Source organism: Notothenia rossii, assembly GCF_949606895.1.
Source record: "Notothenia rossii genome assembly, chromosome: 5".
NCBI classification, from domain to species: Eukaryota; Metazoa; Chordata; class Actinopteri; order Perciformes; family Nototheniidae; genus Notothenia; species Notothenia rossii.
This window is the reverse complement of record NC_136903.1, coordinates 39788399-39811071: the sequence shown is the minus strand read 5'-3', so window position 1 is coordinate 39811071 and position 22673 is coordinate 39788399. Positions and strand designations below refer to the sequence as shown.

Genomic DNA, 22673 nt, shown 5'->3' with positions numbered 1-22673 from the left:
ACACACCTCCATCCATCCCCTGAGCGTGTACGCGCCTCATGATGAGAGTCGGAGTGAAACGCAGCGTTTGGAGGCTTCCTCGCAGCCCTTTCGCCTCACAGTGGCGGCGAGGGCAATGGCATCACAGAGAAGCCAGAACGGGGGAATGAGCAGTATTCCAGGCTGAGTGCCCCCAGCGGTAGCGCCCGCAGCGCCACGGCGCCAGGTCTCACTGCAAGAAGCCTGCTGGTTTTAACCTATCGCTTAATAACCTGCAGAGCTCGCTAATTAAGCCGGCTGCCACTAATCTGTTGATTAAGTAGACAGCAGGGCTCGCTGCAGAAGCCTGCCGGTTTTAACCTCGGTTAATAACCTGCAGAGCTCGCGGCATTCCTCTGTCCGAGATACGCCTCCTACACACGGTCATAATAAACCCATGAGCGCTGTTATAACGCCTCGTGTGGACAGCACTGCACACACCTCCATTCATCCCCTGAGCGTGTACACGCCTCATGATGAGAGCCGGAGTGAAACGCAGCGTGTGGAGACTCCCTGGCGTGGCTCGTTGCCATGACGACCACAGAACATCTCGAGCATGTGCGCCCGCTCTTAGTGTTTCTCATAGTGGCAGCGAGTGTGTCTGATGGACAGATGGATGAGCAGGCTGATCAGCAGAGGATACGTCCTGCAGTTTGCCTCTCCCCCACCCCCACAGTTCAATGGGATACAGGAAACACTCCTGTCCTCCCAGAAGCTATGTCTTGCGCTCCAATCCGAGCTGCTGGAACTCCTGTTGAAAGAGGATATTTCCAGGGTTCCTCAAAGGGAGGAAAATCAGGGGTTTTCACTCCCGTTATTTTTCTAATCCCGAAAAAGACTGGGGGAATGAGACATCCTGGATCTGTCAGTATTCCACATGCTGACGATCAAACAGGTGCTGGAATGTTTTCACCAGGACGACTGGTTCACTTCCACCTGAAGGATGCATACTTCCACGTACCCATCATCCCGAAACACGGGAAATTCCTGCGTTTTCCATTCAGGGAATATCAGACCAGACAATCGTCTGCCGTTCGGATATTTCCTGGCTCCTCGCATTTGTGTAGAGAAGGCTGGAGCCACTACACAGAGGAGGGATGAGAGTGTGGTTTTCCTCTGGACGACCTGCTATTTGCTGGCTCGCCCCAGGGAGGAAGTCGCTTTACAGACGGTACATCTCGTATCGCATCTGTCAAAGCCTGGGTTTCATAATAAATTGGAAGAAGAGCTGTCCTCTTCCCTCTCAGACAATCGTTTATCTGGGAGTGGAGTTAAACTCAGCCAGCATGAGAGTGCGACTCTCGCGGCAGCGAGGGGAAGAACTGACAGCTCTCCTCCGGCGTGTCACAACCCACACAGCCCTCTCCGTGACGCAGCTGTTCGGCGTTGGCGTCAGCTGGTCACGTGATGATCCCCCTGAGTCTCTTCCAACAGGGGGACACTCCAGAGGTGGTTCATTCGCTGCAGAAGCCTGCTGTTTTAACCTATTGGTTTATAAACTGCAGAACTCGCGGCATTCCTCTGTCCCAGATATGCCTCCTACACACGGTCATAATAACCACGAGCACCGTTATAACGCCTCGTGTGGACAGCATGCACACACCTCTCATCCCCTGGACGTGTACGCGCCTCATGAGGAGAGACGGAGTGAAAGGCAGCGTGTGGGAACTCCCTCGCAGCCCTTTTGCCTCACGGGCAGCGGCGGCGATGGCGTGGCTCGTCACCATGAAGACCATTACGGCACTTCACAGAGAAGCTTCTCCCCCCAGCAGTTCCATGGGATACAAGAAACACTCCTGTCATCCCAGGAACAGTGTCTTGCGCGGATTTTACCCCTGCTATTTTTCTAAATCTCCTCTGTCCGGTGCGCGCGCTGTCCTGCTATGTGGCGCGCACGGCGGCCTGGCGCCGTTCTCAGCGCCTGTTCGTGCACTATAGAGAGAGCTCGATCGGGCAACCTCTGTCTGCACAACGGCTGTCACACTGGCTGTGTGAGGCTGTGTCACAGGTATATGTCTCCTCTGGGGTGGACCCCCCGGAGAACATCAAGGCGCACTCCACCAGAGGAATTTCCTCCTCCACGGCTTTGCACGGAGGAATGTCAGTGGAAGATATTTGCACGGCTGCATCTTGGTCTTCCCCCTGTTCATTTATTCATTTTTATTTGAGGGATGTCTCCCATTCCTCTCTGACACACCCTGTACTGGGTGTCCTGTCGGGGTGAGTGACGTCAGGGAGCCAGCTGTGCGCCTCTCTCCTGCCTTTTGGCACGCGGAGAGCGGCCCATTTCCCCTCTTATAGGAGGGATGTTCCTTTTTCCTCTAACACACTTTGTACGGAGTGCCTGGTCAGAGTGAGTGACGTCAGGGATCCAGCTGTGCGCTCTCCTGCCTGTCTGCACGCAGAGAGCTGCTGTTCCCCCACTACGATCGCAGGACGAGGTGGGACTTTCGTCTCTACTTTCTCACAGCGGCCGGTATGTATTGTTCCCAGCCTTCACCCCGTCGGGAAGATAGGCATGTTTTGCTATGTTCCAGGTACGGTGATGAGCCATTACGCATGGCACATCAGGCAAGGGGGTGTTATTGAGCAGGTATGTCTGTGCTTCTAGTGCCGGGCGGACCCAGTGGGGCGCAGACTACATCATGCTTCGCCCTTAACCCAATAGCGATAGCCTTAGAGGGCGAAGCCATATACGAAATAGAACTGAGGTTACCTACTGTAACCCCAGCTTCTATGAGTAAATGGCGCAGCCCTCTAAGTGCGGGGCCCCACTGGCTCTACGAATAGCTGAAGAAAAGTTATGTTGTATGGGAGCAGATTGCCGGGCCACCTTCCTATTTATACCGGAAGGAGGCCCGAGGGTGGGGCCCACCTTGCGGGTGGGCGTGGACTACAAGTGTTTCAGTGCTGCGCGGGGGCGCAGGGGGATTACCCAATAGCGATAGCCTTAGAGGGCTGCGCCATTTACTCATAGAAGCTGGGGTTACAGTAGGTAACCTCAGATTCTAGCGATGGATATGGATACAAAAAATGTGTTTTAAACAGCAAGCCAAGCACAACCCTGCTCCTGCCGCTCGCTTGCGCTTTAAAGTGTATCGGGGAGACTCCTGGACAACAGCAGCGATAGCTAAATGGGTGGCTACAGCTTAACATTGTGGAGGGCGAGGGGCTGCGTTAGATAATTCGGATCGCATCCAACGTGTCGACTGCCCATCATAGCGCATTATTTTGACCCACAATGGGAACTTCAGTCTCATGCTTTGACTGTTATGAAGACAGAGGAGCGGCATTTCGCCGACAACTGTAAACAGGCTTGTCTGTTTGAGCAACTGGCTTAGTGCTCAGGGGCCGTATTCACAAAGGATTTTAGGGCTAAAAGTAGCTCCTAAGTGGCGAATTTAGGAGAAACTCCTAAACATAATGGGCATGTCAGTCTTAAATTTAGGACTCCTAATTTTATTCACTAAGAGCAATTCACAAAGTATTTTAGGCCTAAAAGTAGCACCTAAGTTTAGGAGAGCTTAAAAGTCCTCGAGAGGACTCCTAACTCAGTAAGACCTATCCACAAAGAATCTGAAAATGGCTGCGAGACTAAATGTTTTGGAGACAATGGAAGACTGAATTGATCAAGAGATATAGGCAAAATCGTGAGGGTATCAAACTTGTTGTGGAATTAGTGCGGGATGCAATAACATCCCAGACTAACAGGAATAACCCGATTAGTCCGGAAATAAAATGTTTGGCAACACTACGATATTTAGCAACAGGGAAAATGCAACTTTGCAATTCCGACGATTTAGGAATATCGCAAACATCAGTCAGCCGTGCCATAAACCAAACCATCAACGCGCTCTCTAGACCACATATCATCCAACAGTTTATCCGGTTTCCTTTGGACAATCAACAACTACACAGGATCAAAGCCAACTTCATGGCAATTGCAGGTATGCCCGGTGTGGTCGGTGCTATTGACGGGACGCACATAAAAATAATTGCGCCCTCAAAAGATGAGGACGTGTTCGTCAATAGAAAGAAAGTACATTCCATCAACACGCAGATTGTTTTCATTCATCATGATAGGGGGGCTTTAACGGCGGTATGGGCTGTTATTGAAAGTGTTTAAGTGCTGGAAATATGCTCATTGGATAATAGATTGCGGGGTGCTTTTAATTGCCTCCTTGATTTAATGCAATTTACGTATTTTTATTGTTTGCTCTCTCTCTTTAACGTGCATATACAACGTCATTATCGTGGTCTGCACAAACTTGTCATCATGCGTGTATTCTGCTAACTTCACTGTCCATAACTATTTGATAGGAATACATTTCTAGCCTAGGCTATTTCCTTGTTTTAGTGAGCTCGTTTGTGGGATGTTGCGGATGAGTTTCAACGAGACCGCCTGCTCTGAACAACCAATCACCGTACTGACCGCTTCTAAACTCATGCACGAGAATCGACGTAATCCATAGCAACGGCGCGTCACTCTTAGTTCACTCTTAGTGATTTATCCTTAGTATGAGTAGGTCTCAGCGGCTTTGTGAATAACTTTTAAGAAAAAACTCCTACGTAAAATGTTTTAGCGCGAGTTAGGAGCACTCTTAGCGGTAAGATAAAATGCTTTGTGAATACGGCCCCAGAAGTACACAGGGTTAGGAGAGAGTATAAGAGAGAGAGAGAGAGAGGTTCCAGGTTGTTGTATTGAATGTGTGTGTGTGTGTGTGTGTGTGTGTGTGTGTGTGTGTGTGTGTGTGTGTGTGTGTGTGTGTGTGTGTGTGTGTGTGTGTGTGTGTGTGTGTGTGTGTGTGTGTGTGTGTGTGTGTGTGTGTGTGTGTGTGTGTGTGTGTGTGTGTGTGTGTGTGTGTGTGTGTGTGTGTGTGTGTGTGTGTGTGTGTGTGTGTGTGTGTGTGTGTGTGTGTGTGTGTGTGTGTGTGTGTGTGTGTGTGTGTGTGTGTGTGTGTGTGTGTGTGTGTGTGTGTGTGTCAAAAGTTTGGACACACTTTCTCATTTGAAGTTTTTTTAATTTATTTTAATTGTTTATACATTGTAGATTTATACTGAAGACATCAAGACATATAGAAGAACACATATGGAATGATCTAGTAAACAAAAAAGTGTTTTAAAAAATCCAGAATATGATTTATATTCTACTGCAGAATGCTGCCGTAGCCATGCTGGTTAAGTGTGCCTTGAATTCTGAATAAATCACCAACAGTGTTACCAGCAAAGCCCCCCTCCACACCATCACACCTCCTCTTCCATGCTTCACGGGGGGAACCACACATGCAGAAACCATCCGCTCACCTTCTCTGCGTCTCACAAAGACACGGCGGTTGGAACCAAAAATCTCAAACTTGGACTCATCAGACCAAAGTACAGATTTACACTGTCTAATGTCCAATCCTTTTGTTTCTTGGCCCAAACAATTCTCTTCTTCTTGTTGTTCATCCTCAGTAGTGGACCTTTGCAGCAATTGGACCATGAAGGCCTGATTCATGCAGTCTCCTCTGAACAGTGGATGTTGAGATTGTCTGCTACTTGAGCTCTGTGATCATCATTGATGTGGGCTCTAATCTGAGGTGCTTTAATTTGTGGTTTCTGGGGCTGGTAACTCTGATGTATTTATCCTCTGCAGCAGAGCTAACTCTTGGTCTTCCTTTCCCGGGGGGTCCTCATGAGATTCAGTTTCATCATAGCGTTTGATGGTTTTTGCGACTGCACTTGAGGATAAATTCAAAGTTCTTGACATTTTCCGGATCGACTGCCCTTCTTTTCTTAAAGTGATGATGGACGGCCGTTTCTCTTTACTGAGTTGAGTGGTTCTTGCCATAATATGCATTACAACAGTAGTCAAATAGGGCTTTCTCATTAAGAAGGCAAGTCTTTCCACAAATGGGCTCTTGACACACGTGTTAATTGAAAACCATTCCAGGAGACGACCTCATGAAGCTGACTGAGAGAAGCCAAGAGTGTGCAAACCTGTCATCAAGGCAAAAGGGGCTACTCGAAGAATCTAAAATATAAATCTTATTCTGAACTAGATAATTCCATATGTGTTCTTTCATAGTTTTGATGTCTTCAGCATTAATCTATAAAGTAGACGTTTTTTTAAATAAACAAAGACCATTGAATGAGAAGGTGTGTCCAAACTTTTGACTGGTACTATATATATATATATATATATATATATATATATATATATATATATATATATATATATATAGGCACATGTAGACTAAATATGAACTGAATTAAAAAGTTTGGTGACGCTGCTCATTTTCTGCTTTGTCTTTCCCAAGGACGCCAAGTGGGTTTAAGAGCTCTCTCGATGTTGGCAAACTCCTAGTGGGAAACACTGCTAAATTAAAACCCATTAAGGACAGGTGACCCTTCTAACTAGCACCCACAAATGTGACCACCCTAATGTTCCTGCAGAACACTCAAAAGCTCATGCTAAAAAAAACTGTTGCAAAACTAAAAGGAAAAGGCATATTTCCAACATGGAGGGTGTAGCAGTGGACAACTTAACAGACTTTGCCCTGGCCTCGGAGGCCACAGCTGTTCGCATTAAAGGAGGCCAGCACCAAGGCCATACAGACATTTTCTCCCCAGAGCAGGCTCCTTCCATGGAATTCCAGCAGCAGCCCTTACTGCCAGACCCCACATCGCCGGCCAAGCCCAGCTCCCAGCAGCAGCCCCCAGAGGAGGGCCACAATCACAGCGATGCCACAGAGTCGGCGTACAGCGGGGACGACATGGAGGCGCCGGCTCACATGGGGGGACCCGCTCACATGAGGGGGCTGAGGCGGTCCTCGTCTTCGTCTACTCACAGTGGAGAGGAAACTGACAGGGTGGAGAGGAGGCACTTCATGAAGGCTTATGTGGAGAAGGTGTTTCATGGAAAGTAAGGAAGATTTATTTTATATGAGAACTCTATGTTAACTTAAAGAATTACTTAATCTTCTCAAAGCGACCTGATTAAGATAAGATGTACTTTATTGTTCCCAAATTGGGAAATGTTTTCATTACAGCAGCATACAAAACAAGGCATGCACATAATTAGAAATTAAAGTATTAAGTATAAGTATTAGAGTAGAAAATAAACAATTATAAAATATAATCATCTCAAAATAGAAAATAAAACATAACTAAAAAGTAGAAGATATACAAGTTGACCGAGAATATAAAAATCTGTAAACTATCTGACAAATAAAACATAACATTGAAGGGCCAATTTACGACTAATACAATATAAAAGTAGGATATTACTTGCCTTAAGTGTGCAATGAATGGCATATGAAATACAAAATAAGCGTGAAATGTACAGTGTGAAGTCCAGATAACTAAAGAGAAGCTAGGTGTTGGACAGGGCAGAGATGGAGTACTCGAGTGCCGATTTTCGGGACTCGTGACTCGTCTCGGACTCGCACTGATTGACGCGACTCGGACTTGGACTCGTGAATTCTCGCGCACGATGACTTGGACTCGACTTGTACATTGCATAGACTGTATGGTACATTAACGCTCCGACTTGGACTCGGACTCGAGCAAGTTTTCTCTGGAGTCTAATGTCCTCTATCCTGGCGTGTGCACCTGTGAGGCGAGTTCACTACTGGGCCCCGCTATTCCAGTCTAAAGATGTCTAGACACTAGAGATGTTAAGATTCACCGATTCGCATTGGTGCACCGGCATAAACGTTCAAGATGCGAGTGCACCGGTTGAAAGAGTGCACATCGGCTACAGTTTGGGTTGAACCGGGTTGAACTCGCGATGCATCGATTGCGTAGCGTCTTTGCATCGGTAAAAAAAACGATTCATTCATATAAAATCCCCTCATCTTGTCAACGCTCAGCAGAGAGGATCTTTGATATTTGCTTCGCCACTACGGAGGCCGAGAGTCTCAGTTATCAACACACACGGAAGTTGAGGAGAAAGAGAAACACAGCGCACCGAAAAATACCTACAAATCAAACGTTTGGCAACACTTCGGATTGTTCAAGAAAGACGGTGTAAAAGTCCTTTATGCTATATAGTTGACAACAGGTCATGGAGAGTAATAAGGTATCCGTAGACCTTTGTATGAGGTATCTTTATTACTTAACAGGTCTACAGCCATGATACATAGATCCGTCCTAGATGCGGACTTGCATACACACAGTATCACTCCGCAGCCGCACCCCATCAGTAACGTCCTGATGGTATATGTGCGCGGCACTATTTACTACAGACGGTCAACTTGAAAAATCACTCGCAAATTGTTAACGATGCCGAGCCGCTTTAAAGTACACAAGTAGTTCGAGGAACTTAGCGACGCACATAAAGATGCGACGTGGGGTCTGCGGCTGAAAGGAGAAACCTGAAAGTTAGACATATGAGTTAAATCACTCAGTGAAGTGTTCTGTCAGAGAGAGCGGTGTTTAGTTTACAGCAGCCTGTGGCCAATAATAATTTAAATGTCTTCCTTACTGTAAGCAGTTATGAAATACCTGTTTGTGAAGGTTATTTGTATTCTTTATTGTTCATACATATAGAAACCACTGCTTTCTGCTCACTGGTGAGTTAGCCTATGAATGAGTGTTAAGCACATCAGGCTGGCAACTGTATGGGCATTGCTCTATGGTAGCTGTTATTTGCACATTGTTAATCATGAGCAATGCATCCTTACATTGTTTAACTGTGAGGTGTTATACAATTGTACTGTACTCTGGAGAGCTTTTAAAGGTAAAAAAATAAACGGCATGATGGGATGTGCAGTACCAAATATGTAAAGCACTTTTTTGTTAATGTATGATTTGCTGCATATCAGGAATAAAACAAAAATCCTCTGTCGTAGCATATTGAAGTATCATTATTTTTGCATCGTGTTGAATCGTATCGTATCGCCCCGAATCGCATAATGTTGAATCAAATCGTATCAAACTGTATCGCAACAGGGGTGAATCGTATCGTATCGTATCGTATCGCATCGCCTGGTGTTTCAAATGTATCGTTAATGTATCGTATCGTGGCAACGTATCGAGATGCGCATCGCATCGGCCCCAGTGATGGAGATGCACATCCCTACTAGACACACCCGGCATCGTGCTACAGCACGATAGCTTTCACACATTCTGCTTCCACATTGGAAAAGAGCAGCGCAAAATGCTCGTTATGTGGAAACAATATTGAAGAGAAGGCTCCGTAACACATTACTCTAAGGATCGAGTTCAGACATAGAGGCTGTCTTGAACACTATCATCAGAGTAACGTGATCTAATCAATAAATAAAGATTCAGCCGATTACACGAAAGCACATGGCTACTTAACATACAGAATGACGTCATTTTGCATGCTAAGTAGCCATGTACTTTCTGGGGCTCAATCTTTATCGGTAAACCGATAAAAGTTAGGAAAAAAAAGTTCCTTCAAAATAAGAGTCCCGATCTTATTACTATCAAAATAAAAGTGCAAAACGAAAACTTTACCATATGAAAATATTGGCATACAAATATAATCACTTCTCTAAAAGGTAACTCATTTTAAATATAGTTAGACACATTAAAGGTAATTTACAATAATAATATTAATATTAGTAATAAGCTATATATTTGCATAGCACCTTACAAGAATTGTAGCCAAACTCGCTTCACAGCAGTTCAATAGACAGATTAGTATAACATGACAGGATAAAAGCAATGTAGAGGAGTAGCTACATTTCAACACATATCCACGAAGATTAATACATGAAGACTTGTGACTCGGACTTGACTTGGACTCTTCTTAGGTGACTCGGACTTGGACTCGGACTCTAACACAGGTAATGATGACTCGGACTCGACTCGGACACTCCTTGGGTGACTCGGACTTGACTTGGACTCTTCTTAGGTGACTTGGACTTGGGGACTCTTTTTCATGTAAGCATATCATACACATATTCAGATATCTGGCTAGGCGAATAAAATAAGTTACAAAATATACTTTACGAAATAAAGTGTGATCATTGGTACAGCAGCAAATGTATACATTAGAGATGTTAAGATTCACCGATTCGAATCGGTGCACCGGCATAAACGTTCAAGATGCGAGTGCACCGGTTGAAAGAGTGCACATCGGCTACAGTTTGGGTTGAACCGGGTTGAACTCGCGATGCATCGATTGCGTAGCGTCTTTGCATCGGTAAAAAACCGATTCATTCATATAAAATCCCCTCATCTTGTCAACGCTCAGCAGAGACGATCTTTGATATTTGCTTCGCCACTACGGAGGCCGAAAGTCTCAGTTATCAACACACACGGAAGTTGAGGAGAAAGAGAAACACAGCGCACCGAAAAATACCTACAAATCAAACGTTTGGCAACACTTCGGATTGTTCAAGAAAGACGGTGTAAAAGTCCTTTATGCTATATAGTTGACCGGAGGTCATTGAGAGTAATAAGGTATCCGTAGACCTTTGTATGAGGTATCTTTATTACTTAACAGGTCTACAGCCATGATACATAGATCCGTCCTAGATGCGGACTTGCATACACACAGTATCACTCCGCAGCCGCACCCCATCAGTAACGTCCTGATGGTATATGTGCGCGGCACTATTTACTACAGACGGTCAACTTGAAAAATCACTCGCAAATTGTTAACGATGCCGAGCCGCTTTAAAGTACACAAGTAGTTCGAGGAACTTAGCGACGCACATAAAGATGCGACGTGGGGTCTGCGGCTGAAAGGAGAAACCTGAAAGTTAGACATATGAGTTAAATCACTCAGTGAGGTGTTCTGTCAGAGAGAGTGGTGTTTAGTTTACAGCAGCCTGTGACGGCCAATAATAATTTAAATGTCTTCCTTACTGTAAGCAGTTATGAAATACCTGTTTGTGAAAGGTTATTTGTATTCTTTATTGTTCATATAGAAACCACTGCTTTCTGCTCACTGGTGAGTTAGCCTATGAATGAGTGTTAAGCACATCAGGCTGGCAGCTGTATGGGCATTGCTCTATGGTAGCTGTTATTTGCACATTGTTAATCATGAGCAATGCATCCTTACATTTTTTAACTGTGAGGTGTTATGCAATTGTACTGTACTCTGGAGAGCTTTTAAAGGTAAAAAAATAAACGGCATGATGGGATGTGCAGTACCAAATATGTAAAGCATTTTTTGTTAATGTATGATTTGCTGCATATCAGAAATAAAACAAAAATCCTCTGTCGTACCATATTGAAGTATCATTATTTTTGCATCGTGTTGAATCGTATCGTATCGCCCCGAATCGCATAATGTTGAATCAAATCGTATCGAACTGTATCGCAACAGGGGTGAATCGTATCGTATCGCATCGCCTGGTGTTTCAAATGTATCATTAATGTATCGTATCGTGGCAACGTATCGAGATGCGCATCGCATCGGCCTCAGTGATGGAGATGCACATCCCTAGTATATATAAATGTTCATCATACACACGTTTTTAAACTGAAGGGCTGCCAGCCTTTCAATTGTGTTCTAAGTTAAATAATAAGACCTTTTATATCATAGTCAGGACTCAGGACCAGGATTACTCTGAACATTTTAGCAAAACTCTGAAGGAAAAACATTCAACAGAGTTTAATGAAGACCTGATTTTTTCCTCTAAGAAAAAAGAACTGTACAGTAAAATAACCTCAAATGTCACATCGTCATTACTCGGGGCCATTCTGAAGAGGACTCTATTGAAATGTTAAGAAAACCAATAAAAACAAAAATCATTGATTTAATTTTTGATAATTCTAAAATTAAGGACATTTTCGATGCATCTACAGCAGGGGTGTCAAACTCAAATACACAGTGGACTAATATAAGAAAATGGGTACTAGTCGAGGGCCGGACTGGTTCAATGTTTATTGCAAAAAGTATTGAAATTAACTTATTGCACATATTAAACCTGGAACTAACAAAGCTTAAATGATTGCCTATAAAAACGACTCGTAATTAAAAAAATGTTTTGCCAACAACAGCTTCAAAAAAACTATTTCCCTCAAAGAACAAACCAAACATGCCCTGTTGTCGCAAGAAAAAAGTGCAGAAGGAAACATCCATTGAAAGTCAGTGTGCTGCTCTGTGATGCTAGTTCAAGCCAGATACTTGGCATCTCATCTTGGGTGCAAGTTCATCAATGTTTGGGCTCAGGCTCTGAGCTGAGGAGACCCTCAGGATGGAGTGAAGGTGTGCGTGCAATATACCGGCGGGTCAGATCTAATGGTAATTAAAAATTATCCTGCGGGCCAAAATTAAATCCACCAAGGGCCTGATTTGGCCCCCGGGCCTTGAGTTTGACTCATGTGATCTACAGTATCATCTGAGCTGACTCTCCCTGTGGTAATTGTGAAGTTAAACTACTTCTGGTTGTAGTCAGGATAATTTATCAAAATCCATTGCCCCAGCTAACCAACCTGTTTTGGAGTTATGAAAACGGAAACCCAAAGCTGCTGCTTTGTGCTGCTCTGTGCTGAACGTGTAGATTTGCAGTGAATTTACATACAGCATGGAAACAAACAGTATAGAGGAGTCCAGAGTAGCTCAGAGACACTACAGACTACTAACCCACCCTCTCTGAGAGATGTTGGGCAGCAAGCGTCATGTGGCTGGATGGCTGCCACCTTGTACTGTAGCTTCAGGGGAACAGATGAAGGGTGAAGGGGCCGTCAGAGAGGGCTGAGTTCTCTCTGAGATGGACCTGATGGTTCCCTCTCACAATGCCTGCTGACGCTCCAGTCTCTGCAGTATCAATATCCTTGATGGTAGCTCCTCAGCACACGCAGTAGGCCTTATAGAATCAGCTGTTGTTTTTTTGTTGATGAAGTGATATGTTTTGCACCATTTGTTGTTCTTCCTGAATGATTAGTGCCAACCATTTTTTGTTTTGCTTTAGCCTGTGTGTTGACTTATCATGAGATTCACAAGGCTCCATTTTTGTCACACTGAATATGAAGCATCTCCCCACTCAGAGATTGCCAAGGGGTCCAACAGACTCACAAGTATTTGACAAGAAATTCAATGTGAACAGGATGAAATGCTAAAAAGCGATTGTAAATATCTGGTTTCCTTTTTGTTTTGCATTCCACAGACATTTAATGAACTATTGAACTTTTCTAGCAGTTTTGCTGCAGGCCTGATCAGGGGGGCACGCCATCCCATCCTACAGATAGCAGACCAACTTCTGTATGTCATAATACATCTTGTCTAAAATGTTTTTTTTGCCATGCAATCTCGAGTTGTGAAATCTCCCTGTTATGACCTACAACTTCCTACCAGTTATGTTTAGTGATCAAACCCTGTTAGTGAATTCATGCCTATCAATTCCTATCTTATGCCTTAGATATATCTTCATTGTGTAGTATTGGCTGTAGTGCAACAATGTGCTGTGCTGGATTTTACATCTTTGCATTCTTCTCTCTGGATTCAGGTGTTTGTGTTAGGCAAAAAAGAAAGTTGTCATCCCCTACTTTGCACCTTCACTTTACATGTCTGCAATACATGTTGGGCGGGGATTGGGAGGTGATGAATCCTCCATTCACAATTTATTTAGTGGCAGGGTCCTTTGGTCTGTGGAGGAATGTTTCAATGTTGGTTTCAGTCATGTGTATCCTCATCTTAGCTGCAATGATGCCTGACAGGACAGGACCTTCCATGTTGTGCAGAGGCAGGTTATTGGCAGGTAGCTAGAGGGAATGGCTCCCTTCTGGGGGTCTTTCCTTGGTTTAACCATTCTAGGGGGTGCTATCTCTCAGAAGCTGGTGCAGTTGTGCTGCGTTTTATCCATGGAGTGTAGTCAATTTGTGTATCCATATAAACACTTAAAATGAGCTCAATGATGCAACCATAAACGTAATGTGCACGTGGCGCTTTTTTTAACTTCAACACAAATGTTTGACCATGTTGTCACAGGGAGGACTTTGACCAGGAAGAGAAGGCTCGTTTTGGAGAGCTGTGCAGTGGAGAGAATGGCAAAGGCAGGGAGTGGTTTGCCAAATACGTCAGTGCACAGGTGAATATGGGTAAAACATTAAATGGTAGCTAGTCTGACGTCATATGTGACCTTTAAGTGGTAAATGACAGCATTCACCTATTCTCACACACATTCATACAGAGGCAAAAATAACTACAATATTCCAAATGCATTAGACAAGGAATTACAGCTTCTTGTTGGACCCAAACATAACATTTAATAAGTGAAAAAGTCTACATGAATGCAGGAAATTAAAATTGTCTTGTCTTTATGCTGAGCCTTCCCTGAACAAGCTTCTAACTCTCTGTCTCACTGTTTTCACAGCGCTGTCATTCCAAGTGTGTGAGTGAAGCCAGCTTCTACAGACTGGTGCAGTCATTTGCAGTTGTACTGTTTGAGTGAGTCTACATGTGGTTGACTTTATTGAGACTCACTGTATTTTTCTAATCCTATTTTACGATAAAGGATAAGGCCGGTAATATTAATACAGTTCTTGGTTGTTTGCTTTCCTCTTGAAAAGACCAACATTTAAAATGGCAACAAAATTATTCTTAATACCAACATAACTTTAACTTTAGGTAGAAATAGTGTATTTGTTGGGGACTATTTGCAGTGGTGGATTAATACACATTGGGTGCTCTAATGACTATATAGGACAAAAGCACAGTGTCAAAATAAACTAAGTCAAAATAGACTCTGGATACACAGACATCCCTGATTAATAGCATCAACTCATTGTGATCAAAATGATTGATTGATACAATGTAAAGTCTCTCACCTACTCATCCTTCTTATTGAATAAGCTCCAATAAATGACATACATTCCAGCAGTGAGGTTATGACAGCATGATCTCTAAAGACTCTTTAGAGGCTTCTCAATACTCTAATTTCCCCTCCTCGACTCCTATCCTCAAGACTTATTCCCGCCCACAGGAGATGCGAGCGGAGGACTGAGGAGGGGAACCGAGGAGAGAGGAGGGGAAGCAGCAGGCGGTTAGAGAAATGAGAACTCCTCTCCTCTGAGCGGTCATTTTAAAGAGACGTCCATTAATGATGACAGGAGGCACAGCAGCCCTCTGTCTGATGGACAGATGTGTTCATGATGACTTATATATGTACTTTTAATTCATTCACAGTGCGGTATAATGAGACAATAACAGGCTACAGATGCAGACACACACACACACACACACACATATATATTTATATAAATAAATAGAATTTAAAGTATGAGAGCACTCTCATAATAACGTAACCCTCCCCCCTCCCCCTCTCTCTGGTCGCTGAAATGGGGGATTTAAATTACGGGCCAAAAGTTGTATTTACAAGTATTACAAGTAAGCATAGGACCCCAAACCAACTGAGACCCGTCTGTCTGCCGCATCTACGCACTGTACAACACACACACCTACACTGTACCACACACACCTACAGCTCCTAAAGCATAATCAGGCTACAGCTGTTGTGTATTTTATTATGTGAAGCACTAAATTATCTTAGAAAAATATCGACTCTTTGTTTGTAGATATCTACTAAACTACAGCATACAAATACAGAGAGTAATGTAGGCCTGTTATACTGAGTGATATATATTTTACACACTGCTCTGCTTTCTGCACGGATATAATAATAATATCCAGGGGATGCATGCAGAGCTGTCATTGGCTGAGATAAGTCCGGCCGTGCGTAACGCCTCCACCGTTCCCGGAAATGCGTCCTCGGAGGAGCCGTGGAGGAACCATCAGTGTCTCCTCGGTTAGAGATCCTCCATAGAGCCTCCTTGATGCTCGATGCTCGGTCCTCAATGTGCATTTAGAGAAATTAGATGTCCTTCAACATGGCGCGCTGAAATCCATTTCCGGGTCACAACCGGAGGACCGAGGAGGGGAAATTAGAGTATTGAGAAGCCTTCCTTGTGTTTACAGATGTTACCAGATGGATGACTACAGCCCAGCCAAAAACCTAATGACTATGTGCTTCACGTACTACTACAGTGGTAAGGTGTAATGAGTTTACATCTCAACGACTTATTATCTTAAGATAAGTTCCTCTATATATTTTGAAACTAACACATTTTTTTTTTTAAAGATAATTACTCATTATAATGACCAACCAGATATTAGTTTTTCATCAAAAGACAGAATGTCTTTATATTTCTTGTTTGCACATTTCAGACTTAGCCGACCACTTACATACACAAAAACCTATAGAACACACAGGGAAGGGAAACCCCAACAATTTTTTTTTTTTTGATGTTTAAACACATTCTCCTCTTGGGCTTTTAAACATTGGTTACAGATACAGATAGATGTCATCATCTGAACCTCTCTTCTCTTCTCTTGTTCAGGGAAGTCCCAGCCGTCTCCCTCCGAGCTGTTGGACCGTGGTAGTCCTCCAGCCGCTGTGGACTCCTACATCAACAAGGCCAACTCCTGGCTTTCTGTGAAGAAGGATGCAGCTGAGCTCCTCCTCAAAAGCTCATCCAAGAATGATGTGAAAGGCTTCTTTGGAGGCCTAGAGAACAAGCTGAGAAGCTCAATGGCTCCAAAGACTGAGTGAGCAAATGCATCCCCTCTTTTAAATTATTTTCAGTCAGACAGTCAAATAGTATTCATTACTTCTTCTTTTTCGTAAACACATTCTCCTTTCTAGGGATAGGGAAAGCCCTGTCGAGACAAAGCCCAAATCACCAGGTACAGTGCATCAAAAATAGATGTGTTGAATTTACTGTATACCAGTGCAAAATAAGCTTTTGGTTCTCCTGCTCCACTTAATCAGTGGAAATGTATTGAGATGTACCAGTACCTGTCATACTGTATGTTCTCTTCCGTAACAGTGTCTGAGGCTCCAGAGGAGAAGAAAGGAGAGAAGGTGTACCTGTACATCCACCTGAAGCAACAACCCATCTGGTAAGCTGAGCAAACTCACAGAGAACACATACAGGAGCTCTTAGCTTCACCATGTCCTGTCATTTTTATTTCGTTTTTTCATATACACTTTAACTTCTATAAAAGATATACATACAAAAAAGTAAACAAACAGTCAATCGTTAAAAATGCTAGTTTATGCTTGATCTGTGTAGGGGGAACCAATGTTTCAACGCACAATTAACATCAGGGAGTGGCGAAGTGTGACTTGTCACAATAATTACATTTTCCTCTGGTTCCTGTGTTTCAAACATGTCAACTGCTCTCTGGAATGTGTACACTGATTTATGGGCTTAGATCAGTCTCATAATACACACATGCCAAAAGAAGGATTCACACTTGTATTTCCGGATCTACACTTGTGTTTTTCAATGCACACACAAATGTGTTCCGTTTCATATACATGTAAATCAAATCAAATACAGAAAAAAGTTGTACATGTATTTTTGATCCTCATATATTTGTTTTCCGTTTAAAACCTCTGAACCTGCAAACACAAACCGCTTTCTGTGCATGGATCGCTGTGCATTCGTGTGTGGGTTTTTTGAGACTCCCCTGATGGTCACCCGATTCGTACTTGTAATTCTTTCTATCTATAGCCAATCAGATGTCTCCTCCATTTTAAGCCAATCACATTAGCGCGCCCCCACGAGGGTATGATGTCTTGCGTTCATGACTTAGCGCTTCATGTACGCATTTTGCGCTGTCCGGAGCTGACAGGTCCATCTCAGGACACCTCCATACTCAGTACACCTCCACTCAGGACACCTCCACTCTCAGTGCAGCGCCACTTTCCGAACAGGAAATGCACGCAAATACAATCTTTTATATTATTAAAGGACACATGTCATGCTTTTCCGGTTATTACAAGTCCCCTTGTGTGTTATGAAGGTTTTTATGCATGTAAATGGTCTGCGGAGTCAAAACCCTCAAAGTACACCCTGTAACGAGTAAAACTCTGAAACAGAAAATTAAAATACCCCCCCAAAACGCCTCGTTGGTGAAACGTCATTGTCCATTGTTTACTTCCTGGGTGCTGTGTCATAGGAGCTATGGCCGCACCCTCTGCCAGCCTAGCATATATACTGTTGGAATCTCAGGTTCAGTTCATAACTGTATCCAGTCATGCCAACGAGGGTCTGTTTCCTGTCTTGTGAGGGGACATTGTCAATGCATGCCTTACCGAGGGCAGAACCAGGACGAAGTCAGTGGTTGACATTAGTGATGGCAAAATTAAGCTTTGAATGAAGCGTCAAACCACTTTTTGTGTCGGAAATAGGTTCATTTCTCGGAGCTTCAGTTACAGCGACCTCTCCTGGCGAAGTGCAAGGCTGCAGTGGGTTTAACGTATCTTTGCCTTGAAAAATATTCCACACACACACACACACACACACACACACACACACACACACACACACACACACACACACACACACACACACACACTGAATATCATGTTCTATTTGCAATTAAAGATTGATGATTGTGTGTATTGGGTCCCACTCCCTTGTCCCTGGCTGGCTTGCTAGCTCGTTGGTAACGTAACTGATGTCTTCTAATGTGCCTGCATCTGGTGCTGAGTTGCCATATTCCTTTCATGAACCACTTCCTGATATCCATTGTTGCAGATAAATATAAATGATAATAGTCAAACTAACCTAGCAAGAGTAAACTGACAGGCTGCTGTGCCGCATCTCACTCAAAAACCCACAAGACTCAACCACAGGACTCAACCCAGCGAAAAAACAGTCTCGCGCGCAGCCTTGTGCGCAGCCTTTCATTCATAATTTCATTCAGAATTTAATAGCAAAATAAAAAAAGGATATTAAACTAATCTTTCAACATACTTTAAAACAAAAATAAATGTTAGGACAAAGCCCTACAAATAACAACACTAAACATAATAATAAAACAATTAAAATGTTGTATTCAGCCCTTAAAACAGCGGGCCCAAATCCTGGATGGGCGAGCCCAAATCCTGGATGGCGCAGTGACCATGATGCCGGGTCTGCATGCTAGGGAAAACATTGTTTTCATGCCAGCTACAATGAAGACCGAACGTAGCAGACTACCCGTATTGCAATTGTAAACATGTTCTTGCTAGCCTAGACTAGCTGTTGTTCTTAGTAGGTTGGCATATTACACTGAATAACTAGCAAACGTAGGTTAGCATATTAGCTGGCAAGCTAACTGTGTTGATTAGATTAGATAGATACACACGCCTACCACAACTACTACGAACGAATCTAAAACAACTACGTTTCTCTAATATTTTGTGATTTGCTTGATTTCGTCCAGCCAGATCAGGAAACTCCTGGCGTATATGGCGGACAACACACACACACACACACACACACACACACACACACACGGGATGACCACTCTGATAATAACTTACTCTTCTATAACAACAGTTGTAGGTACAGTTCGGTTAGTTAGCGTATAAAATATACGGTGCCGACGCCTGATGTTCCGCTCAGAGCAAGCCGAAAAAAGCACTTTTAGACATGGGCGGAGCCTCTTTGGTGGTTGACTAATCAGAACAGAGTGGCCGAGTTGACCAATCAGGGCTCACAGGGAGGGGGGGGGCAAGAGCTCCAACGAGCCGTTTAGGACAGAGTGAATACACATACTTTACAGAGATGCTGTATGTGAAACCAATGTGAGTTTGGAAAATTGCACAGTATTTTTCTATTTTAGTATACCTCAACAATGGAATTATGATCAGTGGAAATGGCCATGACATGTGACCTTTAAGGTACAGCGCCACTTTCCGAACCATTAATTAATGCTTGTGCACACAAAACGGCCGGCAAAACTAAAAAAATAAATTTGTGTTTCCTGTATGGCGAATACAGTCCCTGCTTTATTTATTTCTGTATGAAGTTGTTGTGAGTGTGGACAGAGCAGCTACAGGTTAGCTTAGCCTGATCGATCACCGGCCTGTACGATGAAGCCAGTTCAACATTTATCTGGCTTAACTAACCCTAACAAACGCGATCTCGCTAAGCGGCCCTACGATGCTGGTTATAAACTCGGTAAATCAACCCAGGGTTTCTCTGTCCGGCTAAGAGCGCTTGAAATGGGGCGGGGTTAGCAACATTTGACCAATCAAAAACATGGACAAGTGTACTGACAGCGCAGCGTCATACTTCATGAATGAAAAGTAAACTATAATATTAGACAAATATGAATAAGCTAAACTTTAAACATGCATTACTTAAACACTTATTCCAGGATAAAAGCAACATAGGTGAATACAGAACAGCTGGTTGAAAAAAAAGGAAAAAAAACAGTGTTTGAATGCGTACATTAACAGGTTTATGATATCACTGCCCCGTCTAAGACACGAGTGGATTTGACATTTGACTCAAGTGTTTCGTCAACTTAATGTTTTTTAAAATAATACTTCTGCATACAGTATGTTACAATGTACGTGTTGCACGGCCAGATAGGGCTCGAGAAGCGGACACAGATGAATGAGGTGAGTATAATAACGTAAAAATAAAGACGACTATACTACGGTCCTTCGGTCCTGAGATTAGCGCCTGCAGGCAGGCTCCATGGACCTGTCAGCTCCGGACAGCACAAAATGCGTACATGAAGTTCTACGTCATGAACGCAATGAATCATACCCTCGTGGGGACGCGCTCATGTGATTGGCTTAGAATGGAGGAGACATCTGATTGGCTATAGATAGAAAGAATTACAAGTACGAATCGGGTGACCGTCAGGGGAGTCTAAAAAAATCCACACACGAATGCACAGCGATCCGTGCACAGAAGCGGTTTGTGCTTGCAGGTTCAGAGGTTTCAAACGGAAAACTGTGTGGATCAAAAATACGCACGTAAAACTTTTTTCTGCATTTTATTTTATTTACATGTATATGAAACGGAACATATTTGTGTGTGCATTGAAAAACACAAGTGTGGATCCTGAAATACAAGTGTGAATCCTTCTGTGTGCATGTGTGTATTATGAGACTGATCTAAACCCATACTGATTGGCTGCGGGAACAGTCTGTATTGACTGCAGGTTTGCTGTGCCGAAATAGTCCCAAACGGCTCATTCATATCAGCTGTTCGTTCCTTATTAATGACACCAATATTTCAAGTACCAATGTTTCATGTATTTGGATCTAATCTTCCAGTTTAAAAAATCCGGTCACAGAAGATAACATGGCAGACTGATATTTTATGATTTCTCACTTTGACTTGAAATGGAATTGTCCTCGTGACGCCGGTCAGACAGGATCCCTCTAATACGTCCTCCCTCTCTGCCAGGCATACACTTAGATTTTGGAATGCTGCTTTTTTTGATGCCGTCGATTGTGAAAGGAAGAAAAGATCCCCCACTACGAGGTGAGTCTGCAAAGGAAAGTAGACAGATGGATACATTATTATAAACATGTTGCCATGTTGTACAGATATTGCGGTATCTTTTTAAATCAGTGGGTTGTTGTTCTTTGTAAGTACCAGTGTGACAAATCTGTCCAATGAAATATACACAGGTTGACCACCTTAGAGTAAGGTAGCATGCAGAGCTGCGTGTAGAGAGAGACAGTGGTGTTCAGTACTGCTGCTAATGTCCTGATGCCACACCCCCTCCCAGGGGCGGACTGGGGGGAAAAAGTGGCCCGGGGATTAATTGACAGACAGGCCCACTTAATGCACGGCATGTATCGGGCGGCCGGCGACGAAAGTATGTTGCTTAACAAAAAACCCTATGCATTTTTATGTTATTTTGGACAATTATTCATATAGTAATCACATTACCTGAGCCCTTGAGTTGCCTAGAGCAAAATAGTTATAGCATATATTTAGTGATTTTAATGTTATCAGATCATTGACGCAATAATATTTGGACCCAATTTGCCTGACTTGACACATGGAATAAAACATGGGCGTAGGAAGCATCCTCACCTGCCCCCACAAGGGGGTTGTGGGCAGGTGGTGGACCTCACCTGCCCCCACAAGGGGGTTGTGGGCAGGTGGTGGACCTCACCTCCTCTAGGGTTGACCCCGGGGGGCAAGCTCCCCCGGGAAGATTTTTTTTTAAATGTTGAAGTTAAATGCATCAATCTGGTGCACTTTGAGAGCAAAATTAGGGACTAAATCTATGGCAGTCAGTAGGGGCTTGGACTGTGAGCCGTAGGGTCGCCGGTTCAAGTCCCCGACCAGACTCCATTTGGAGTGTGGACTTCTACTTGGAGAGGTTGAACAAGGCACCGGACATCCCCCTTCCCCCCTCACTCCCATTGCTCCCCGGGTGCTGTACAATAGCTGCCCACTGCTCCTAGTACTAGACTCCTGGTACTAGGATGGGTTAAAAGCAGAGAACACATTTCACTGTGTGTGCTGTGTGCTCTGCATGTGTGACCATTAAAGAGGGTTCATCCCTCCCAATTCTTCTTCTTCTTCTTCTTCTTCTTCTTCTTCTTCTTCTTCTTCTTCTTCTTCTTCTTCTTCTTCTTCTTCAACACCCATATAAAACAGAACTGTAAACAGATTTACTTTTTCTTTCAACATTTATTTGTGACTGCACCGAAAACAATAAACCTGCTAGCTAACTAGCCCAAACTCAGTAACAGAATGTGCGACCTCTGAGTCAGACGTCACTTCCCCCTTTTCTATCCTACGGGTACAGCCGTACAGCCACTCCCCCTGAACCCTGTTTCCCTGCCAACGGTATTCCCAATGGCCAGTCCACCCCTGCCCCCTCCTCTCTTGCTCTCCTCCTCTTCTCTCTTCTCAACCCTCTCCTCCTGTACTCT

At 43.8% G+C, this 22673-nt stretch overlaps 1 protein-coding gene across 6 annotated transcripts in view; it reads left to right on the top strand.

Annotated features, from left to right (window-relative positions):
* kiaa0513 (KIAA0513) overlaps positions 1-22673 on the top strand; it is a 39662-nt gene that overhangs the window by 12407 nt on the left and 4582 nt on the right. For 4 of the 6 annotated variants that reach the window (XR_013808643.1, XR_013808644.1, XM_079684213.1 and 1 more), the window contains 8 exons: positions 6318-6922; positions 13913-14012; positions 14298-14371; positions 15899-15969; positions 16321-16528; positions 16626-16666; positions 16810-16882; positions 21184-21261. Coding sequence is in view for 4 of the 6 variants with exons in the window: in XM_079684213.1 (XP_079540339.1) it covers positions 6519-6922; positions 13913-14012; positions 14298-14371; positions 15899-15969; positions 16321-16528; positions 16626-16666; positions 16810-16882; positions 21184-21261 (1049 nt within the window). In the remaining 2 variants the exon portion in view is untranslated. The remainder of the gene's footprint in view (positions 1-6317; positions 6923-13912; positions 14013-14297; positions 14372-15898; positions 15970-16320; positions 16529-16625; positions 16667-16809; positions 16883-21183; positions 21262-22673) is intronic. The other 2 variants (XM_079684214.1, XM_079684215.1) reach the window with 2 other exon arrangements.